The sequence below is a fragment of the Mchenga conophoros genome, linkage group LG3 (genome assembly GCF_057382185.1).
Source record: "Mchenga conophoros isolate Kocher_MC1m ecotype Shallow Benthic linkage group LG3, M_conophoros_male_GT1.1, whole genome shotgun sequence".
NCBI lineage: Eukaryota > Metazoa > Chordata > Actinopteri > Cichliformes > Cichlidae > Mchenga > Mchenga conophoros.
The window spans coordinates 26653814-26677165 of NC_140528.1; the positions used below are offsets into that span (position 1 = coordinate 26653814).

Consider the following 23352-nt stretch of genomic DNA (forward strand, 5'->3'; position numbering starts at 1 on the left):
GTACGTGTACGTGGACCCAAAAGTGCGTTTTTATAATGTCTACACGTGAAGGCATTTAAAAACAAACATAAGAAATTTAAAGACACAGGCAGCCAGTGAGGCCAGCACAGGGGCTGCTGAGCACCCTGAGTGGCTGTGAGTGAGGCTGGAGGACCTGTAACATCCAGCAGGCTCTGATGGTTCTAACAGGATATTATGGTGGACGTGTCTGTGAAGTTCTCAGTCGTCCAGGTCAGCGTTAGAAACACCTGCTGAGTTCAAACCTGAACGACTGAATAAAGAAGTGAAAGCAGCACATTCAGCTCTGTTTGACTCAGAAAGAGGACGTCACTTTGATTCAAGTCCTTCTGCCAGCAGCCGTCACGTCTCTGATAATGATGTGTCTGATTTTATCGGAGGGGGCACCTGCCCTTCAGGGAACGTTTGATATGAACTGGGTCCTGTTGGGCTGTTGTTGGTATGTGGAGCTGGTAGCTGGAGAGCTGCAGCTGTGTTAGAACAACAACTGTGCGTGTAAATAAAGTTAATGCTTAAAAGCAGGGTCACCAACCACAGGCTTATGCCTGAAATTTCCCGAGATGATGTGTCCTCCCCCCACCACCCTCTCCTCAAAACCTGAACAAAACTCAGGGCTCCAAAGCAGTGGCGTGTCCAGTGGGGTGGCCTGCCCCCCCTCAACCAGACCGGCCACCCCAGGTGGCACCCCGAAGCTAAGACAATAAAAGTCAATCAAATATCAAATGTACGATTATGTTTTCACAGTGAAGCTCAGATATCCGAGTGTAAGTGAATGCAGCACCGGCTTCTGCACTATGAGCATCACGTTAGCAAAGGTAGGAGAGCCAAGCACGAAAGAGGCACCGCAGAAAACAGTTTTTCAGCGAAAGATTAACAGGTTAACATAGCTGGACTGGCCATTTGCCCGGTGTGCTGATGACTTTTCTTTTGTAATGACATGAACAATGAGAGGTGGTGGATTGGCCAGATGCAGGCAGATGTGTAAAAATAAGTCAGTTGTTTGGTGGTGGCTATGGCGGAGCTTCCACAGAGGCCAGCAGGTGGATGAGGGAAAGGGGAGGCAGGAGGAGAGACCCGAGGCAGCCGCCGGTCCGAGTGTGAACTGAACTTCAGGTAAGAAGTTATGAGCTGCAGTCTATCTGGATCAGATATAAACCAAGTTTAGGTGGAGTTTATTTTCCTTGTGCTGACTTTTTACAGTCAGTTGCAATAACTCGTACTGTGTACTAGCTAGCATGACGGAGTTTCTATACAGCTGTGGGTGCTATGATGTTACTGATAGTGAACTTTATTTTATTCATAAGGTTAGTTAGTAGAGTTGCCAACTGTCCCGTAAAAAACGGAATCGTCCCGTATTCAGAGAAAATATTACTCGTTTCGTATTGAGCTGAGAAGAGACGCAGTTTGTCCCGGACTTTAGCTAGAATGGAAAAAGACACAAAGCTGGATTTATTCTGTGTCTTTGCTGCACAGCTGCCTCTTCTTCTCTCATTCTCCCCCCTCCCTCTCCTGTTGCTACTTCAATCATGAAACTGATCAATGATCAGCTGATCGGCTCTCTTGTTTGTTTATCACTCACTTTGCACCAGAAAGAGGAAACCAGCGGATGTCGCGCTAAACAACAGCAGCACGTTTAAGCTTGATCAGCTGTTGTTAGAATGTATTTAATATTAATTTCTAGTAGGTTTTATTCAAATGTTAGTCTTTTCAGTTGTTTCCCCACTTTTTTCCTGTTTCAAAATCAAACACCAGTTTGTGAGAAGATTATCTTCTTTTTTTAACAGGCAGATAAAGTTTTGCATTGGCTAATTTGTCAATTGTTTGTTACAAATGTTCATATTTTAATATTCAAAACTGTTTTTGCCCAAAACATATGTGCACTATATATCTGTAAAAATACTATGCAAATATTGCTGTCCTTGAATGCTGAGTAAGCACTGACTGATTGTATCTCTTGTACTTTATCAACGCAGTATCTAAAAACTTTGCACCGTAGTGGTTAAAATCTCATTCTAATAAGAGTTAAAAGTGCATTTGGTTATTAGGTTTACAGGATTATTGAATTATGGTTAACGGTTGGTAGAATTGTTTTTAACATTATCTGCCAATTACATCTGCCACCCTTCTCCAAATCTGTGCCCCTACCTGGCCCCCCCAACAAAGATTTTCTAGACACGCCACTGCTCCAAAGCCTCTCTGAACCTCCCAGATGAGAAGCATGCGTCATCTGTTTAAGACTTCAGAGAATTCATTAAAAGGATGCCAGAACATCTCACTATACGTGCAGAACCAGATACTCCAGATGTTTGTCACAGGTGTGTTTGGCAGCACATGCGAAGAGTCGTTCATTTGCATATTAGCTTGGTAACAAACTAAATACCAAAGCAACACCGTCATCTGTAAGCTTTTTAAGGCTCAAAATGTGGTGTTAGTGTCAGGGTTACAGTTAGGTTATGGTTAGGTATAAAAGAAAGTTTCATTTAATTGACTTTATAAAAGTTTTTATCGCACGGTCCTCGGGGCCGCTGGACCGTCCAGATTTCTCCTTTGAACTTCCTGTTGAACTTATCTGCTCCTCTTCTCCTCTTCCTCCATGGTCCTCTCCTCATATACTGTATCCGATCCCTGTGACTGACGAGTTCTTGTATTAAATGAATGTGAAATATTCAGCTTCTGAGCTTTGCGGGAAGAGTGGGAGATATAAATTAATCTGAAAAACAATATATAATAAAAATGCCAATAAATTAACTAAAAAATTAACTAAGCACATTATATTAAAACCAGAGTGGCAGACAGATTCCTCATTAACATCTGGAGGGGATTTGGCCTCCACGAGACACTGAGTGCTTTTTGTGCTCCTAAGATAAACTGTGAGGTCATTCATTGTTAGCAATAAATAGCCACACAAATCTTTGTTAGTTTTAAAAGTGACACACATATTTACAGTCTCTGAAGTGTACATGCAGTCGGTGTCAGAGGAAGCTGTCTAGTCCATCCGATGTTAATATAATATTTCTTTTTTATTTTTAATTAAATGTTAAAACTATAAAATAAATTAAAACCTTTATTTCCACCACTGAAAATAGCTGATTGTTTTTCTGGTGACAAATGATTACAGTTTGTTTGAATGAGAAGGACAAACACTGCTCCTTCTCAATGCCTAATGCCACCTATTGTTTAGGCACCACTGAACCGCCACAGGTTTACATGTGGTGTTAAAATCTCCCAAGGGCTATACTATCTTCCCTCCTTCGTACACCTGTATGTAAAAAATAAAATAGCCCTGTGTTTCTCTGTGTCAGTGTTGGGACGCCCCTCATGCTGTGTGTCTGGTCCTGTGTGTTTTTGTTAGATTTTGCCCAGTTTAGGTCTTGTGTGGTTTTTCTGTCCAGCAATAAAGCTGCTTTTTCGCTCCCAGTTGAGTCTGCATTTGGGTCCTTTTCATGCCTGCACACAGCCGTCACATGACACAATCTGTCCTGTGTGAACATCGTCAACAACGAGTGATGCTGTTAGACCTGTTTTATTGGCCTGACGGTGGGATGTCTGTGTGTTTCTGAGAAGCTGAACACAAGATTTTTGTTTTACTTTTTGCAGAATAAGTGTTTTAAAACACAAAGTCCAGAGTTCATCCAAAGAACACTGCTCACTGACAGTACGTGTCATTGTTGTCAGAGTGTTGGAGGAGAAACCGACTAACTCTGCAGAAACATGGTGGACACAGGTGATAATGACACATGAAAGAAGAGAACTGACTAACACAATATGGCTGTGATAAGCATCAGGTGAGGTCGACTGCAGAAAAATGTGCATTTGTTATACTTTGAGAGGGATTTTGATGAAAACCACTGGTGTGCCCTAACATAACCCGCAGTAACACTGATAAGACCGACTTTGTGTTGAAGCACACAGCCGGCTGTATTTCAGACAAAGTTCCCAGAATTCGTGCTTTAAAATACAAATTTCTGTTGATGAATTTGAAGTGATTACAACATAATGCTGTGCAGATGTGACCCACCACCTGCTTTTCCCTGTGTGGATGTCTGTGTGGCACTGAATTTAAATCAGTCACACAGTCAACCAAAAGCTCTGAAGCTCTGTTAGCACCTCGTGCTGTGAACAAGCATAAGAACGACATTCTGAACAGCAGATCTAGAGTTTTATGGTGTGACGAACGCCTCTCTCTAACATTTCTCATTTATAGCAGCTGTTCTCTTACTCATCTGCCTCCCTCCTGCTTCTGTGTGTGTGTGTGTGTGTACATGTTTACATGTCTCTGTGGGGACCAACAGCCCTTATGGGGACATTTTGAAACTCAAAATTTTTGTTTTAGGGTCAGAGTTACAGTTGGGTTATGGTTAGGAATTTAAAACAGCATGGCTCAGTTTACCTGGTTTCTCATTGAATTTGTTCTGACTCTAAGTCGGCTGTGCTGTAAACTTTAGGAATTAATCTAAAAAGGAGAAAGAACCAATTTCAAACATGTCTCTCTGTCTGTCTCAGCAGAAGAGTAATTTTTCATTTTTGTTTTTATCCTTTTCCAAAGGGAGACTATATTCTCAGACCATGAAATTGTTAGAATATCACCTCAAATGAAACAATTCCACCTCTCAATCAGAGTTTCTCACTTTATTTACAGTCACACATAACATGTGAGGCGAGCTTGTATTGCCTGGATTTATTATCCTTCAAACTTGTCTCTGTATATAGTAATTATATTTGATGCCATGTGTTATAAGTTTGTATTAAAATACAACTTTATGGACGATTTATTAGAGGCCTGATTTTTGGGGGTGGGGCTTTATTGTCCAGTTGTTAACAAAGGAGCATTGACACATTGTTCCTCCTAACTCCTTGTCGTCACTCGTGTAGGACCCCACCGATGGGCCGGAACAGGCCGTCATTCGATGACAAAAATAATCCAAGGTCTCTATTTGCTGAAATACACTCATAACAAAGAAAGTCCCTACAAAACCCCAGAAAATTAGCAGTGTATCTGTGGCGAGGCGTGGTCGACGGTGCGGCTGCAGGGTAGGCCAACGCACCTGCAGGTCACAAAGACTGAACTGGGTCCTGTCATGTTGTTGCTATGTGGAGCTGGTAGCTGGAGAGCTGCAGCTGTGTGTTAGAACAACAACTGTGCGTGTAAATAAAGTTAATGCTGAACAGCATGAGCCTGTGGTTGGAGATTTTCCCGAGATGATGTGTCCTCCCCACTGTCCTCCCTCCACCACCGTCTCCTCAAAACCTGAACAAAACTCAGGGCTCCAAAGCCTCTCTGAACCTCCCAGATGAGAAGCATGCGTCATCTGTTTAAGACTTCAGAGAATTCATTAAAAGGATGCCAGAACATCTCACTATACGTGCAGAACCAGATACTCCAGATGTTTGTCACAGGTGTGTTTGGCAGCACATGCAAAGAGTCGTTCATTTGCATATTAGCTTGGTAACAAACTAAATACCAAAGCAACACGGTCATCTGTAAGCTCATCCATCTGTTATGTTACCCTGACAGTCCACTTTGGAGAATATTATTAATCTCTAGCTAAATCGTGGCTGTTTTCCTTTAAAAAGACCTGTGTGTCCACAAACTCTGCCTACCTCCCTCTCGAAGTGGCTGTTGTTGAGTAACCTGGACGTCTCCTCGTCACACTTTGTGTTTTGCTTCAAAACCAGCACAAACCCCATGAGAGCAAAGCTGTGGGAGCTCTGGTGGACCTGCTCAGTGTGTCCTTTGGTGTGTGATGCTGGGTGCTGGCAGTGTTTGGGTCAGTGTTGAACTTCCATGAAAGAGTGCCGTGGTCAGTGCTTTCTACTCTGTCTTGGTACAAAACTGACATTTGATGACATTACAGCAAACTAAATATGGCTTTTTGAGCACCTTCCTGCTTTGAGTAGCACTTTCTAGAGTCTCAAACTCGCAGCCCCGTCACTCCTACTGGTGGCTCGTGTATTGGCGTGAAGAAATATAAAGCAGTTTAGCCGTTGAAGAGACTTTTTGTTTGTTGTTGAGTGCGACGTTAAAATGTTCTTTAAATGATTTAGTATGAACAGAGAGCGCAGACATTGCAGAGCAAAAACAAAAAGGAAACCTGTCTGAGGGCTTTCTGATAGAAACAAATAAAATGTGTCGCCAGCTGCTGCACCCGTAAGAGACCGAAAACCAAAACAAAGATACGACACCTGGGACGGACACCCAGCAGGAGATGGAGGGAGACCCCGGGGACAATCCAGCCCCCGCATCCCAGGGAGGGGCTGAAGTGTCCAGAGGGGAGAGGTGACCATGTCCCACTGGGGCCAAGGGCCAGCCAGCCCCTGATCCACCCACCCACTAGTGACCCACACAAAGACATAAAGACCCATGTACACACACTGCCCCCCCTCTCTCCTGTGGTGTTAATTTAACAGGATTATTTGTAACCTACAAAGTGTCATGTTTGCCCCAAAGTGTGCGTAACAAATCCCAAAAACATGACGGCAGTAACAAACTGATCAGGGCTGATTGCAGTCTGCAGACTTTACCTGCTACTGTAGGGTCTACCTTACAGCATAAAGCAGCACCAGCTGACTGTTGCTGTGATTGAAAAACCTGCTCCAACTTTCAGTGCCTCGAGCTGCAGTCCAAACAGCACAAAGACCAACGAGTCTGACCGGATTCTTTGGTGGGGCCCTGATGACTTCTAGAAACAGGTGGAGCTGAACATACATCTGACATATTTAAAGTCTAAGGTGAGCTGAAACAGCTGCAGTTAACCATGGCTCTGCAGCAGTTTGTGTGCTGCGTCACTGTGCTGATCATTTTCTTCTGCAAAGGTGAGAAACTGTTTGAATTTCCTTCCTCTCATTGCTGAGGTTTTATCAGGGCTGGAAGAAGAACGAGATTAATTACAGGTACGAATGTTTCTAAACGAAATGTTGCTGCTGGATACAAGGAAAGAGTCCATTTAGCATTAATGTCATTCAGCATCGTATTTAATATGATAATGTAATGAAGTCACAGTCACCGGACGTCTTCACTCTTTATTTGATATCAGCAGCTTCTTTTACAGACGTGTTGTTGCGTTCGTTAGTTTACTTTGTTGTGTTGGATTTCTAACAGTTGATGATATTCAGCAGAGAGTAACTTTATATTACAGTTACTGATGTTTGAGTAAACTGAGAACATGTATTTGGTGAGGAACACCGAGGCAGAGCTTTGATGCCAGAGTAACGACACAGGCGACTCTGACCTTCATCAAGGTTGTAACTGCAGTCAGCTTTAAAGTGTTGTGTTTAGTGTGATCGGTTCTTCGAGTTGAAGAAAACCATCACTGCTCACTTTCACAGGTTTGTCTGTGTTTTCTCATTTTCAGGTTGTGACTCACAGCAGCCCGGTAAGCATCCAAAGACATTTAACCCGTCTTCCTTCTGTCAGCTGGACAGCAATGAGCACATAGAAAACTGAAATGATTTTTGTTCTGACACAGAGGAGGGACGTCTGTGGATGACATGTAAAGCACAGTCTGATGTTAGAGTAACTTCCACATGAATGTCAGAGCTCAGGATCTCCCAGCAGAGCGTTGATCAGTGTTTTCTCTCTCAGTGGTTTTAATGTTTAGCTGTGCTCTCTCTGCTTTGTCAGCATGTGGCAGCAGGGCTGTGAACAGCAGCATCGCAGGAGTTGGTGTCGCTGCAGCAGGAAGTTGGCCCTGGTTCGCTGATATAAGAGTTGATGGAGGGCCTCCACTCATTAATGTTGGTCTTGGAGATCTGCCTACCAGTTTTGGGTTTGGAGGGTCTCTGATCAACGACCAGTGGGTACTGACAGCTGCATCCAGCATGTCACTGTGAGTCAGTGCTGCCAGTTTACACTTTGTTGAATATGATGATGAAGGTGAAGTGTAGCATTCATGTGCACTAGAGATATTTTATTTCCTCACTTCTTCTAACATTTAAAAACAGCAGCTGCTGCCCAAAGTGCTGAACTGCAAAGTTGTCTGCACAACAATCAAACCAGACGCCACATTAGTTTAATCTAAACTATAAAGTCATTTCATAGATGTCCTTGTATTTGAGAAGCATTGATTTTTCTGTCCACTGATGACAGAAGATGGCCTCACGTCACAGTCACAGTCAGTTCAACAACATGTAAACAGATGTTACATGAGCTCTGTGGCTGATATCCACACCCTGCACTCTGTAATGCTGGCATTCAAAGAGACCTTCAGGATCAGCAGAAGTTGACTTTGATGTCTGATAATATTTTGTGTCTTCCTGGTGAATACTCCAGCTGTACACTCACCCACAGAGACACAAACTGCACACGCACAGTTTGTGTGTTTGCTGATGCTTGTTGAGCTCGCTCCTCTTCTCAAACACTAGATCTCCATGCAGCACCTGAAACATGAACGCACTCAGTGCTGTGGATGAATCTGGCCATCAGTGTTAATTACTTATTCATGTAACGAGCCAGCAGGTTCAACCACCTGTGCACGCACACACACAGAAACACACACACAACAAAGGCCTGAAAGGAAACTCGTGGCATCGACTGCTTTGCCCTGTGCTGATGATCAGCATGAGGCACAATAAAAATATCTGTTGTGTGTGAAGGGATTTCAGTAGCAGGGTGGTCTATCTGGGCCGCAACAGCCGCTCAGGTCCAAACCCAAATGAAGTGAATCGCACAGTGGTAAACATCACCTACCATCCTGGCTTCAACTCGTCGACTCGTGAGAACGACATTTGTCTTCTGAAGCTGTCGGCTCCTGTCAATTTCACAGACTACATTCGGCCGATCTGCTTAGCCTCACAAAACAGCACCTTCAACAATGAGACCAGCAGCTGGGCCATCGGCTTTGATGGTAAATCATAAAATGTTTATTGTATTTTACAGCATTGTGTTGGAGTCTTTAGAAAAGCCTGATGTTTAAATTCTCTACAACTAGGAATCAGAAATAACCTGCAGGAGGCAAAAGTATCAATAGTGGGAAACAATGAGTGCAAAGCCAGCTATCCACGGGTCCCAGACAGCATCATCTGTACTGGAAGGATAGATTCATGTTTGGTGAGCACAAGTTTATTTCTTATAATCTGTTGTTGACAGTCACTGAGATAATCTCACCTTTAGTCACACTTTGCTTTACTTGTTTTGCTGTAATGGACCATAAATATTAATATTCATGTTTATCAAAGGTTGTTTTTTCTAAAGCCTCTAATTTATTTGATGAAACTGATTACTTTAAACGAGCTGTCTGAAACTTTCTGTCTGTGGAATCGTCACTTTCATTGCACCAAAGCAGCTGAAGTGGATTCACAGTGGTTCATGTTTCCTAACTGGACAGACTGATATCCATGAAGTGTTACTAACTGTGTTATACTTGGACGATCCATTTATTTATTACTTCATTTATTTCAGCAGTTTGTAACAAAACTACCAACAAACTGTCCTGATAACTTTCATCACTGTCTTTCCACAGTTTAGTGTTGGGGCACCACTGATGACTCAGAGTGGATCCGTCTGGCTGCAGAGTGGAGTTTTCATTGCTCCTGGATGCTCTGCACGTCCTTCAACCTACACTCCTGTGTCCCAGTACCAGCAATGGATCAGCGACACAGTTACCGCTCCTCCCACTGCTCCTCCCACTGCTCCTTCCACCGCTCCTCCCACTGCTCCTCCCACTTCCCCTCCCACCGCTCCTCCCACTTCCCCTCCCACCGCTCCTCCCACCGCTCCTCCCACCGCTCCTCCCACTTCCCCGACATGTGTGGGTGTGTTTTGCAGTGGTGAAAACCTGATCCACTTCACTCACTTCACCTCACTGTGTGTTCTCGTTGTGTTGCTCCATGTGTTTGCTGCAACTGTTGGAAACTAGATCAACACATTTACTCAAGTTCAAACATGAAGAACTTTACCTGACATGTTACTTTATAACTTTAGGAACCTTTGATTTCACCGTATTTATGGACATCAGGAGGGTTTTCTTATTAGCACAGTTATTATTTTTATGTGATTATTTTCTCCATACATCTGTCTGTATTTGCTTTACTGTCATTATGAAATGAAGCCTTCAGTATTTATGACAGTATGTTTGCACTGAAGCACCGCAGCAATTTCCTAATGTTGTAAACCTGCTCAACATTTGGCAATAAAACCCTTTCTGATTCTGATTCTGATTACATAATCCTGAGCAGTGAGATGTTGTTATCACACACTTATTTCTGTTGTTTGCTCAAAATCTTAAACTAACCTATTAAAATCTTTTGAAATCCTTTGTGTCTGTGTGTGCCTGTTTGTCTGTGTGTATATGTCAGGTCGGGTCTTAGACTCCACCTCTCTGGGAACTCCCAGGCGCTCCAAGGCCTGTCTCCCCTCACCACACTCCCTGCCGGTGACTGATGCCCTCAGGGGTCGGTGCATTGGTGGTTCTTGGTGTCCGGGGCTGGGCGCTCAGGTATGTACCGGCTCACTCCTGGTGGCTACCTGGCGGGGCCTGGCGCCTGTTGCTCGGTCAGGCCTCCTCCGGGGTGCGGGGGGCCCTCGGGCCTCCGGCTCGGTTCACTCTGGCACAGCTGGCTGCCGGCAGAGACGGCGGGCACGCCGGTGCAGCCCCCTCTAGCTTCTGCTCGGTGGCTACTGGGTGACGCCTCGTCTGGGGATCCTCAGCCCTTCCCATGAGGGTGGCACGGATGCCCCTCCGGTGGTCCTCCGTGGGCTCTCACACTCTGGGGCCTCTGGATGTCTGGGGCCTGGATCTCCTCCATACCTGCTTCATGCCCTGGGGGACGGGGCTATGGCTCTCTACATCCTCTTGCAGGCCATTACATGTGGAAACCATTTGAATACAAGCGCGCTGATCCACACAGGTGTGCACACGGGTGTTCACTGCTCGTAGACTTAAATTACACGTTTCTTGGCTGCTACTTCAAAGCACATTGTGCGCTGTGTGTCCTGCGTGCTGCACAACAACATTGAATATTTAGTATTTACTGCTGTTTACACTTAGCTAGATTAATGCGATGGTGTTGTGTTTAGTATGTTGCTTTGTTTTTTTTGCTTGTTTTCTATTCTTCTCCTCTCAACAGGTGATCCAGGAGATTTTTTTTCTCCCCCCCTTTCTCACTGTCCCTCTCCCCTTCTGTTGTTCTTTTCCTTCCTCTTTCTCTCTCCCTTTCCTATCCCTCACTCATGTCTGTCCCGTCTGTAACAACTGAAAATAAAAAAATAAAAAAAATAAAAAAATAAAAAACAAGACGAGGCAAAAAGTACAACCTGATGACTCAAGTGATACCCTTATATGGCTTTGGGATCCTTCTTTACATCCTTTACATCATACATAAGCTGACATGTAGGGGGAAGGCTAATAAACCAGGGAAGAACTCTGCAGTAACCGTGGGAACCAGGACGAACACAATCATTGCTAATGAGCTTGCCAGGCTGCAGGAGAGACTTCTCCAACCTGAAGAGATGATGGAGAGGATTGTGTCCAGGAGGAACAATAGTTCTGGGAGTGGTAGACGAAGGAGGAGTAAAACCACCACGTCAAAAAAGGAGGAGAAATTACTCAGGCAGCTGAGACAGATCACACAGCTTATTCAAGAGAGCAGATTGGAGGGAGCCTCCCCAGAGATGGAGGCCGAGGAGGTCCCATACGGTGCAGACTGGGAAGGTTACCCAGAGGAGACCTACCCAGAGTATGATGAACCCTGCCTCAGACGTGGGTTTAAGACGGTTAAACTAGAGGAACCCCCCACACAGCCCACCGCTGAGGCCCTAGCAGAGAGGATGGAGCAAGAGGAGGAAGAGGTCATGGCAAGGAAACTTTCCATAGTGCGAGAGGAAGAGGAAGAAGATGAGGAGGACACAGAAGCACAAGATGATGAGGATGAAGAGGAAGAAGAGGAGGGAATAGAAGAAGCTATGGCAGTAGAGGAAGACATAGATGAGGAAGAGGATGGTGAGGAGGAGGCAGAGAAAAGGCACTTGCTCCGTCCTCCATCATCCCAGCCAGGTCCTGAAAGAACGACAACAAGAGTTGGTTTGGAGGTGAAGAAAGAGCTGCAGTGTAACAATAGCAGGAAGAAGCAAATCAGCTTCAGCGAGCACAAGGATGTCTTCCACTACCCTAAAGAGGACACTTACGAGGATGGGCAAGAGGACAAGGAAGATCAGATGGAGGAGGAGGACGAGGACACAGAAGTGGAAGAAGAGGAGGAAGCTGATGAAGATGACCCAGTGATGGAGGCAGAGAGCCTGCAGTTCAGCTGTGATGGCAGTTCAAATCCAGAGGAGGAAGCAGAGGAGGATATAGAAGGCAATATTTTAATGTCAGCAAACGTGGAGGGGGAGGGTCGAATCTCTGCAGACACACCCAAGGAAGTCGGGGTGAGCGGCCTGAGGATGCGGGACAGGAGGGAGACATAAGGACTTTTCCTGCTTCTGAAATGCATTTGAAAACAGACAGTGAACTCAGACTTGTGTTACTATTACTTCCTTATATGTTTAAACCATGAAATCCAAACTAAACAGAGGCATGCAGTTATGTTCTTAAGTGATACTTTTGTACAAATAAATGTTTCCTTTGAAAAACCTTTGAAATCTTCTTTTGTGGTGGAATTTTTTGTATATTTCCCATCTGTCCTCAGACTGTGGTTAAAGGTAACTACACTGCCTATACCACATGCAAAGAAGGCAGGAAGTAGCACTAGCAGGTCTAACAAGGCCACTACTTGTGCTACACCAGTGCTACACGGACACTGAGGGAGTTCTCTCACACACAGGTAAGTGAACATGTCTCGTTCCTCGCCCACTTAGAATAAGACACTGGCGAGACAGAGAGTGTAGTGGTAAAGAGAACGGCAGAGACGCTGAATTTAATCCTTTAAACCAGGGGGGTCCAAACTCTGGCCCGTGGGCCAACTGCGGCCCGCGGACCTTTTTTAATTGGCCCGCAAGTAATTTTATAAATAGAATAACATATGGCCCGCACTTCAACTTTTGCTTGATTGTATTGCACTTCTTAGTTTTAACACCAGGGGGAGCTACTGGTGATCAAGGCAGTTGCTCCACCAAAAAGGACAATCACAGAAGAAATGTACCCCAAGTTACTAAACAGGTCAAAACCAAAGAAGCGACAGGTTGATGGTGAGTGCAGAAAATTTCAGACACGGTGGGAGAGTGAATATTTCTTCAAAGAATTCAAGTGTGTTTGATCTGCACTGAGACTGTGGCAGTTATGAAAGAGGATAATGTACGACGTCATCATGAAACCAAACATCAGGCCTGTGCATCCGACACTGGTGCTGAGCCAGAGCAGAAAGCAAAGGGTAGCTCTCCTGCAGGGTCAGCAACAGTATTTATTTGGTGCTCAAAAGGTCCAGGAAAAGGCTCCGATAGCCGCTATGAGGTCGCCCAACTCATCACAAGACATGGCGAGCCTTTCTCAGATGGAGACCTCATAAAACACGGCCTCGTTAAAGTCACCGAAATAATGTGGAAAAAGTGCAGGACTTCAACAACGTCAGCGTGTCCAGAAATCCAGTCGTGCGACGCACTGAAGACTCGTCGGCCAACATTAAACTGCACCTGTCTGATAAAGCTGTGCTTTTGATTTTGACTCCATCGCAGGTGATGAGAGCACCGACGCCACAGACGCCGCACAGCTGCTATTTTTTTGCAGGGAGTGGACGAGAGCACGAGCGCTTTAAAAATATATCCCACAGTACCCGTGTGTTAATGTGCAGGTACACGTGCTTCAAATATCAACAATGTGCATCAATTCTGTCACTACTCTGCTTTTGCGCACCGAGGGAACATGCATTCTCCAAAACCATGTGAATATCACACCTGTCAAACAGTTAGACAGGAACTGAGCTTTTATATCAGGTACAAGAGGTTTGCAGAGCAGCTGATCGAAGAGGGAAACAAGGAAGCAGAGAGGAGGAGAGAGGAGGCAAAAGAGGAGGTGCAGAGGAGAGTGAAGGTGGTGACAGAGGTGCAGAGGAGAGTGAAGGTGGTGACAGGAGGTGCAGAGGAGAGTGAAGGTGGTGACGGAGGAGGTGCAGAGGAGAGTGAAGGTGGTGACAGAGGAGGTGCAGAGGAGAGTGAAGGTGGTGACGGAGGAGGTGCAGAGGAGAGTGAAGGTGGTGACAGGAGGTGCAGAGGAGAGTGAAGGTGGTGGCAGGAGGTGCAGAGGAGAGTGAAGGTGGTGGCAGGAGGTGCAGAGGAGAGTGAAGGTGGTGGCAGGAGGTGCAGAGGAGAGTGAAGGTGGAGATGGAGGAGGTGCAGAGGAGAGTGAAGGTGGAGACAGGAGGTGCAGAGCTTGGGCAGGAGACAGGAGGAGGTGACAGTGGGTCAGATGAGCACAGAGAGAAAGGTGTCATGGTCCTGGGTCGGTCCAGCGCTTTAAGTTCATTAGTATCATTTTCCAGTTTATTATCATGATGATTATTATTGTTTGAGTTCTACGTCTTATATTCGGTCTGAGTCTGAGTCTGTATATCCGTCTGTCTATGGTGGCCCCCCGTCTGTTTGTGAGTCTGTTTAGTTCAACGTCTGGTTCCCTGTGTCTGAGTTTCCTGTTTTATTGTGAAGGTCTGTGTCGTATGTGAGTGTGCTCGGTTTATGTTTCCCCTGTCTCGTCAGCTGTGATTTCTCCCAGGTGTGTTCCCCTCCTGTCTCTCATCCCTTGATTACTGCCATCTGTGTATTTAAGCCCTGTGTTTCTCAGTGTCGCGTTGTACCCTCGACTTGCTGTGTGTTTGTAATGTCCTGGCCTCCAGCACCTCGGTTTAGAGTTTTGTGAATCATTCCTCCAGCAATAAAGCTGCGTTTTCAGTAGTGATGGCCAAATGAAGCTTTCCGAAGCTTGTATTGAAAAACGGTTCATTACTCGAAGCTTTTCAACACAGTCCTCTCCGGTGACATCTGGTGGCGAATATTTAGAAGAGCAGCTTGAATCTGCAAAATAAAACGGACTGCTCAATCATCGCTGCTCACTCAAGAGTGGAGTTCTCTCTGATATTGGGCCACCGTTCCGTTGCTTTGAACATGTAATTGGTTTTGTCTTCTCGATTGGGGGGCTGAAAAAATGTAATGCGTATCTGCGTAATACATTTTGATCAATAAAGTTTCCCTATTTAAACATGCACTATGGTGTGGCCTTTCTTTGCTCATAACTCCTTGATGTTGGTAAATACAATAAGTGAGCAATATATATAATATACATATGATAACGCACAGCACATTATGGAGTATGCTCCTGCTGTGAAGTCCTGCCTCCATCTACTTGTCGTTTAATCACTGGACAGCTGGACAGGTTCATACAAAATATTAGATGAGGCCGATTGTCCTATACATACTTTTGACCTAGGGGTGGGATTGATTGTGAACTGGAAAGGGAAAATGCTTAGGGAGCTGAGTACGGCTGCATCGTTACTGATTTGTAGAATCATTTTTGATTCGATACAGGATCCGATTCAATTTGATTGGAATCTGGAAAGTTTTGCCTCAGTCAGAAATATTACAATTCTGATCATTTAACAGTATATATCCATAATTTCGTATCTATTAAAAGAAAGCTGACACATGTGAGACTTAATTAGAGATGTAAACAGAGAGTTATGAACCTGCAGCTGCAGAAGCCAGCGGGAAAAAAAAGAGGCAAACACAGCGCGGACCCGACGACACATCAAAATCTGACTCTGACGCGTCGGGTCCGCGCTCTGTGTTCACGTTTGTATGCAGAATCCGTAAACCTGCTCCCAGTTACTGTTTTAGCTGCATGGTGTTTGACGACATGTTGTGAGGTTTAACCTGAGATGCTGGCGTTTCAGGCATAATAACATTAATTTACAAATCGACACGGGATTTTAATGAATCAATATCACTTTATTCAATTTAGCATGGATTGTAATCAGAAAAGCTTAATCAAAACCCACCCCTAATCAAGAACTTGCAAAGTAAAAACATGATCTATGTAAGGTAGCCCTTTTGTTATTTACATTTAAAAAGAGGATTAGTGTTACTGTGTGCTGGCTGAGTCTGTTTCTTTTCTTAGAAATAGTTTCTCCTGCCCTGGAGAAAATCCACTTGCATGGAACAGAAGAGGCTGTGGAGTGCAGGAACTACACTGCAAGCTGGTAGATATGCAGGTATTCCTGGGTCCTGCAGACTATCACCTAAAAACAATAAACAAAATGATTTTCTGAACTGTAGCAATGTAATGTACGTATAGTGTCAAATACATTGTTGTAGTCTTCATCAGCTTTAATTCACATGGAAGTGTTCCTAAAGTCATATGCTGTAATGATATTTCCATTATGAAAACATGATTTTGGACATTTCAAGTTTTTCACTTCGGCAGATAAAAAGAATTGAGCAAAATCAACTCAAAATATTCCCACACGCCAGAACGTCCTCTCTTCCTCGCTGGCTCCATATCTGTCAGTGGAATGATCACCTCGTCGCTCTCTGTCACCATCAGCACACTCCACGAATCCCGTGGATGATTCACTTCCTTATATCCGTTTGAATCAGGTACCGAAGCAGTTACGTGCGTAACGAAGCTTCGGACGTCACTGGTCACGTGACTTTTGCCAAACGAAGCAAGCCTCGACACAGTGCTTCTGAACCAGTGTGTTGTTTTTTTCGACACACGCTCCGGAGCGCCAGCTTCAAGCGGGCCATCACTAGTTTTCAGTTTATTCCCGTCTCCAAGAGTCCGGCAATTTTGGGTCCACCACTTCTGCTTGCCTGCCACACAGCCAACCATGACAAAAGGCTGCACATGGATGAGCAGGTAAAAACAACACAATAATTGTGCGTGCAAGCACACACTGTCAGAACACTGAACTGATCTGTGATTGGTTCACAACAGTCAGACACATGAGCAGCTGAGAATGCAACGATATATTCATCCATTTATTTAACAATGTCAATAATGTGAATGTGCAACACAATCTGGCAGTACAGCACTATTATAGAAAAACATTCTCATGGCTCCCATCAAAGTATATCAGCAATAAAGCTAATAAACATTATCCAAAGTTAATCAAATATATTTACAAAACTCATTTAACCACAGGTGTTGCGCAACAGATTCAATAAGCTCAATGGAATTTAACTCAATGCAAAATCTCATAGGCCGTTTAGACATTTCATCAGAAAAGTAACAAAAAACATCCAAAACGGACAAAACTACAAAAATCTAATCACTCGTTCAACTCTAGATACGTTAAGTCAACATTCGGCCATAATGGAATAAACAAAAACAACAATATTCAATAAATAAAGCTAGTAATTGCACTTGCTGTCGCTAGCCTAGCATTAGCTTTCCGGCGTTTTAGGATGTGCGATCGCGGCTCCGCATTTTCATTAATTGTGACAAAACAAACAACTCACCGTTGAGTCGATTGTGAGGTAGTGTAAAGATGAATAAATCGGCCGGGTTATTGCACGCTGTCAACTGGTCTGTAGTGTAAAATTTGTCTGACAAGTACGCCAACCCCAGGGACAACAGCAGGCGCAGGGACATGCAGCTGATTGACCCGGAACTTATACAGGGTTCATTCCCGCCACAATAAAGGGACTGGCGGAAGTGGGGTCAGAAGTTACCGGGGTTACACTAGGAAGCCGCACAAAAGCTAGCAAGCCACCGCTATTTTCCCACTGACGTACAAATACTGTTCTGCTTTTAGGCATGTTGTCATTTAGGAATATATTTTGTTTATTACTAAACAGCACACAGTGGTCCCGCTCATCCGTCACCAGTGTTGGGTGTAACTTACTTACCAGACAAAGAACAAAGTAACGCTCTAATTAAATTACTTTTCCACTGAAAAAGTAGAGTAACTGATTACTGTTCATTTTTAGGTATTTTAATCACAGTTACTTACAATGTACTTGCGTTACATTGTAAAATAATTAAACTCGCTGAATATCATTATTTAATTTCATTAATTTATCTTCTAAACGTAGAAGTAAACTCTGCTCTTTAACATGGCTGTAGTGCAGCTGCGCGTCATTTCACGCCAGTTTGCTGCACAGTCGTTTTCTAAAGCAGAAGCTGTCTGACTCGGCTGAAGCGAGTGGCTGTTTCATGACATGGACATATTCCCGTCTCTTCACTCTTCTGAAACAAGCAGACAAGAACATTACAGTAATATGTAAGCTAGAAAAAACTATCGGCCGCTGTTAATAGTAATCTACTGAAGCGCCTGACACGGAGCATAGACGAACACTTCTGAGCGATCCTTGTTCATCATCCATGGATAACACCGCGGCAGCTCCTGCTAAGCAGCAAAACCTGGTTTTACTTCAGCAGCACAGAAAGCACCTGAAGGTGAGCTTAAAGAATGATTGCAGGCTACACTGTGGAAGAGATGCTGCCGCTGCGTACTGTAGAGTCTCCGTCTTTAAAAAATATTTATTATTTAAAGAATTTCTATTGTTTGTCCACTCAAGGTTTATATGGAATTTATAAAGTATTTAGTTAAATTACTTATTGAGTAATTAAGTTACTTTTCTGACACAGTAATTAGATAAGTATTTTAAATACAATATTGACTAAGTAATTAGTAATTAATTACTTTTTAAAAGTAACTTACCCAACACTGTCCGTCACTGCTTCACTTTTTCACTGATTTTTTTATTGCACAGTACATCATTGCATTCTGCAGCCTGATTGACAAATCTCCTCCGTGTCGTGTTTCCTGCGCTTGCCAAATTTATCACGTTTGGTTTTGATAACCATCACGTCCAATAGAAAAAACAGCACAAAAACACCCATAACTAGGACCTTCATTTGGAAATACACACCTGCACCGGGAGGGGAAAAGGTGCACAAAAGTGGCGGGCAGATGAAGACAAAACGCAGCATAATAATACTTTTATGATTTGTTATCTACAAAGGTTTGCACTTTGAGAATCAGTTGTGAGAACTGTGACTAATGTTCATGTGTGTGGCGAAAACAGTGTAGAAAGTGCGTGACCAGGGGCTAGTTATTCTGAGAACCCCTGCTGCAATAAATGAGGGACCACTGTATATACTTTCTCTGATTATATTCAACCTGTTAGCATTTAATACTGTATTGATAGAGCCAACTGATTCTGCAGCAGAGCATCCCCTGTTGCTTCTCCTGGCTGCCCAGTCCCTGAGCTCCTGCTGCTGCACCCACAGGTATGTACAGCAAGCACTGATACATTTTTAGTCGGTGGGATTGCCTGTGATCACCTTTACTAAAGCTCTACAACCAATCTGATTATATCCTGTTTTTTTTCAATGTTGAAATTAAAATCTAGTAGCAGCCTTCTCATGTCTTTGTGTTTTGTGCTGTTTTACAGGCCCACAGAGGAGGACGGCTCCGAGGCAGATGAGGGACGGGTCCCAGGACGGTCCATCGGTGGTGGAGCTGGCCACCCTGGTGTCCCTGAAGAGGCCACACCAGTCTCCAATGGAGCATTTCCTCCTCAGCCTTGTTCCTGCTCTGGAGAGCAGCTGGTCCTTTTTTATTCCTGTCTCTCTGTAAATTCTTATATTTTATATATTTATGTTTAATGTTTTTCTGTTTGAGACTTTTAATATTATTTCAAATAAATGTTTATAATGACTAATGTCTCAGTTCTACTACACAGCAAATGTTGGCACACGACTTGACACATGTAGAATTTATTTCATATTATACTAATGACAAAATATACTGATACAGTGGGATGCAGAAGTTTGGGCAACCTTGTTAATAGACATTATTTTCCTGTATAAATCGTTGGTTGTTACAATAAAAAATGTCAGTTAAATATCATACAGGAGACACACACAGTGATATTTGAGAAGTGAAAAGAAGTTTACTGGATTTACAAAATGTGTGCAATAATTGTTTAAACAAAATCAAGCAGGTGCATCAATTTGGGCACCACAAAAAAGAAATGAAATGAATATTTAGTGTATATCAATGTGTGTGTCTCCTATATGATATATGGGGTGCCTTTGTCTGGACGTGCTTCCTACCCAGAGCTGCACAGCACAGAGGAAAGTTCCAGCGCTCCTGGAATCCCTCTGTGATGGAGCGCCAGTCTCCAGGTGAAGGCACAGCCATGAAGTCGTCCACTAGACAGTCCCAGATGGCCGTCGCTGCCTGGGGGGTGATCTGACACACCGACTCTGTAACTGAACGCGATGGTCCTGAAGGAGTCCGCGGTGACAAGGAACCTGGACAAAATTGTTCAAAATCAGTATTATGTGTACTGCAGTTACAAAATACATTATTCAAATTCCAAAATACTTTTGTGATGTCAGATTTAAATCACAAAACTTAAATCTTACATAAAACATTTTGTAATTATAAGGATAATTACAAAATGTATATTAGATAATATCTAAAACAGTTGTGTTTTGTTTTAACTTTAACATATCATAATTTGATTGGTAGCAACTTTCACAACTACAGTGAGCCAATCACTCATAATTCCTAAACATGTCAATCAGGTAGGAATGAAGTGAGACATTAATAGAAATAAAGAGTTGTGTGTTGACATGTAGCCCTTTCCTTGCTTAAATCATTAATATTTTTGAAAAATTAATCTGTGATAAGACAGCTTATCAAGATAGAACCATGTAACTAGAGATGAACCAAACTGTTCAGTTTTATCTAACTCTGTTTTAATAAAGGCTGTGACCCCTGCTATAGAGTCTGACAGCTGCAGGGATTATATACAAATACTCAACTATCCCAGAATCAAACCAGGTCTAAATAAAAAGGAGTGAGTATCACTACAAAGGTTAACTCAGTGGTCCTAATGCTACAGTTTGATATCAGCAAACACCGAGCGCATACATTGATGTGACACCACAGCCATGCTATCATGCAAACACTGATAACAGCATAAATCGAATTAAATCGGGACTTGATGAGACCTTCTGAGTATCACTAGAAATATTATAAACAGTCGTCTCCGTACCACAGTTTGCTTTCAGTAAACACCGACAGCATTCATTGACTCAGTGCTCTAGAGTGCGACCAATTTGGTCTCAAATGCGACCAAATTTTTCAGTGGTGCGACTAAAAAAAATATTTGGTTGCACCTGTGCGACCAACTGTTCGGGTAGCAAAAAAACAAACAAACTCTGCAACCTTCCCTGTGGTCAACAACAGACACACATTTTGCCCCTATCGTGGACTAAACCAATCAGAGATAGTCAGGGGCGGGACCTCTCTGATTGGCCGTGGTCCAGTTGAAAGTGCAGGTGGAAGTGGGAGGTGAGTAGCTTGAACAAAGCGATATCAATTCATTAACCCTTTACAGCCGGTCGGAGCGGGCACGCTCTGTTTTGCGTAACTATTTTTAAATCCCGGTAGCTCTGCAACCACATAAGCTAGCGCAATCATTTTTTTTGCATATGAAACTGGAGGAGTTGTACTTACATCTTATGCCATCAGCTTGTCCTCGGTCACAGTTTAGCTTTGCAAAAGCTGCATAAAAATCACTTGCAGCAACAAAAACATGATATTCCAGAAACACGCTTCGCCGATCCGATCAGCTGTTTGTAACACTTCCTACGTCCATCAGCGCGAACTATCACATGACCGCATGACCTGCCCGAAACCGGAAGTGACGTCATTTGTGACGTCAAATGTAGTTTTTTTTACCATCGTGGCCTCAAGAGCTTATAAGTTATCCTTGACTTCATGACTTTCTGTGTCGTTTCTGGGATGCTGAGGACTCATATTGCACTGCTGGAAATAGTTTATTTTGATGCTTATGCTGTTATTTTGCAAATTTGCACTATAATATTTATTTCCGTTTTTCCTGCAGTATATAAAAATTGGTGTATTTCAAAAATAAAACTGTGAAGACACTTAAAATAAATTTCCTGTGGTGGGAAACTAGTTTGTGCAACTTTTTTGTATTTACAGTTTTGAGGGATAAGCCTCTTAAATTTCTCTAACAAGAAATATATGTTAAAAAAACAAAACCGATTTTCAATTTTTTTGTAGTTTATTGCACTTTTTTGCAATTTATGTAATTACTATGCACCTAATGCAGACATATTATTAAAGTTTGGGCTATAATGGTTGTATTGATGTATAGCAACTTGAAATGCTCCAAAAAATGGCTCCACAGCATGTAAAAATATAATGTAAGCTCTGGCGGACTTGGTTCTATGGTAGGTCTTAAAGGGTTAAATCCTGAATCGACCATTTCAACAACAACCAAACAGCAGATGAGAGCAGGTACACGGACTCCACACAAAGACGTAAACACAGAGCCGACGCATCAGAATCAGCTTTGTCTTTCTCGGCTTTCTCACCCGACGGCCCGCAGACGGACACGCTGTCGGAGCTCAGCGATCCTGATGCGTGCGGTCCGCGCTGTGTTTACGTCTTTTTGCGCGTCACACCCTGCAGATGTGTCTGACGTAACCCTAACCCTATACTGCCAGCACCGGAAACATGCTCGTCATCTCCGAGCATGAAGTAAGGAGAGCCTTCAAGAGAGTGAACACCAGGAAAGCAGCAGGACCAGACGGCATCCCAGGTCGTATCCTAAGAGACTGCGCATACCAGCTAGCTCCTGTGTTCACTGAGATATTCAACATCTCTTTATCTCAGTCGGTGATCCCCACATGCTTCAAAGAGTCCATCATTGTTCCTGTCCCGAAGAAACCCCACCCTGCTTCTCTCAATGACTATCGCCCTGTAGCCCTCACCTCAGTAGTGATGAAGTGCTTTGAACGCCTGGTCAGAGACTTCATCATTTCTTCACTACCAGACACACTGGACCCACTACAGTTGGCTTACCGTCCAAATCGTTCCACAGACGATGCCATCTCTCATCTCCTCCACACATCACTCACTCACTTGGACACTAGAAGGGGGAATTATGTTAAAATGCTCTTCATAGACTACAGCTCTGCATTTAACACCATAATTCCCTCCACACTCACCACCAAGCTGGAGCATCTGGGACTCAGCTCATCTATGTGTCAGTGGATCTCCAACTTCCTAACTGGCAGACCACAGGCAGTAAGGATGGGCGGACATGTCTCAGCCTCCACCACTCTCAGCACTGGAGCCCCCCAGGGGTGTGTTCTGAGCCCCCTGCTGTACTCTCTGTACACATATGACTGTGTGGCCACTACCAGCTCCACCACCATCATCAAGTTTGCTGACGACACCGTCGTGGTGGGCCTGATCTCTGATAACAACGAGACGGCCTACCTGAAGGAGATTAGGAATCTGGAGAACTGGTGCCAGAGGAACAACCTCCTTCTAAACGTCAGTAAGACAAAGGAGCTGATAGTGGACTTCAGCACTAAGCAGGAGAGGAACTACCAGACCCCCGTCATCAACGAGTGC

General features: G+C 43.8%; 2 protein-coding genes and 1 long non-coding RNA gene across 3 annotated transcripts; all 3 read left to right on the forward strand.

The window, feature by feature from the left end:
- Positions 1-6755: 6755 nt before the first annotated feature.
- Positions 6756-10271, forward strand: LOC146577922 (chymotrypsin-like protease CTRL-1). The gene is made up of 6 exons (XM_085268490.1): positions 6756-6831; positions 7371-7391; positions 7640-7844; positions 8611-8861; positions 8946-9064; positions 9477-10271. The coding sequence occupies exons 1-6, from the start codon at positions 6774-6776 to the stop codon at positions 9870-9872; spliced, it is 1050 nt and encodes a 349-aa protein (XP_085124616.1). The 5' UTR covers positions 6756-6773; the 3' UTR covers positions 9873-10271.
- A 693-nt stretch (positions 10272-10964) lies between these two features.
- LOC146577923 (uncharacterized) lies at positions 10965-12451 on the forward strand. The gene has a single exon (XM_085268489.1). It carries the CDS (start codon positions 11273-11275, stop codon positions 12419-12421), a length of 1149 nt encoding a protein of 382 aa, XP_085124615.1. The 5' UTR covers positions 10965-11272; the 3' UTR covers positions 12422-12451.
- Positions 12452-19145: 6694 nt separating this feature from the next.
- Positions 19146-19609, forward strand: LOC146577924 (uncharacterized). Its single transcript, XR_014891456.1, has 2 exons — positions 19146-19175; positions 19340-19609. It is a non-coding gene; the product is annotated as an uncharacterized LOC146577924 (long non-coding RNA).
- The last annotated feature ends 3743 nt before the right edge of the window (positions 19610-23352 follow it).

Bases quoted from the DNA above. Each gene is read 5' to 3' on its own strand.
- LOC146577923 (XM_085268489.1), top strand. From the start codon at position 11,273: ATGACTCAAGTGATACCCTTATATGGCTTTGGGATCCTTCTTTACATC.
- LOC146577922 (XM_085268490.1), top strand. From the start codon at position 6,774: ATGGCTCTGCAGCAGTTTGTGTGCTGCGTCACTGTGCTGATCATTTTC. The intron at 7,392-7,639 runs GTAAGCATCCAA...CTGCTTTGTCAG, and splicing joins TTGTGACTCACAGCAGCCCG to CATGTGGCAGCAGGGCTGTG. The intron at 9,065-9,476 runs GTGAGCACAAGT...GTCTTTCCACAG, and splicing joins GAAGGATAGATTCATGTTTG to TTTAGTGTTGGGGCACCACT.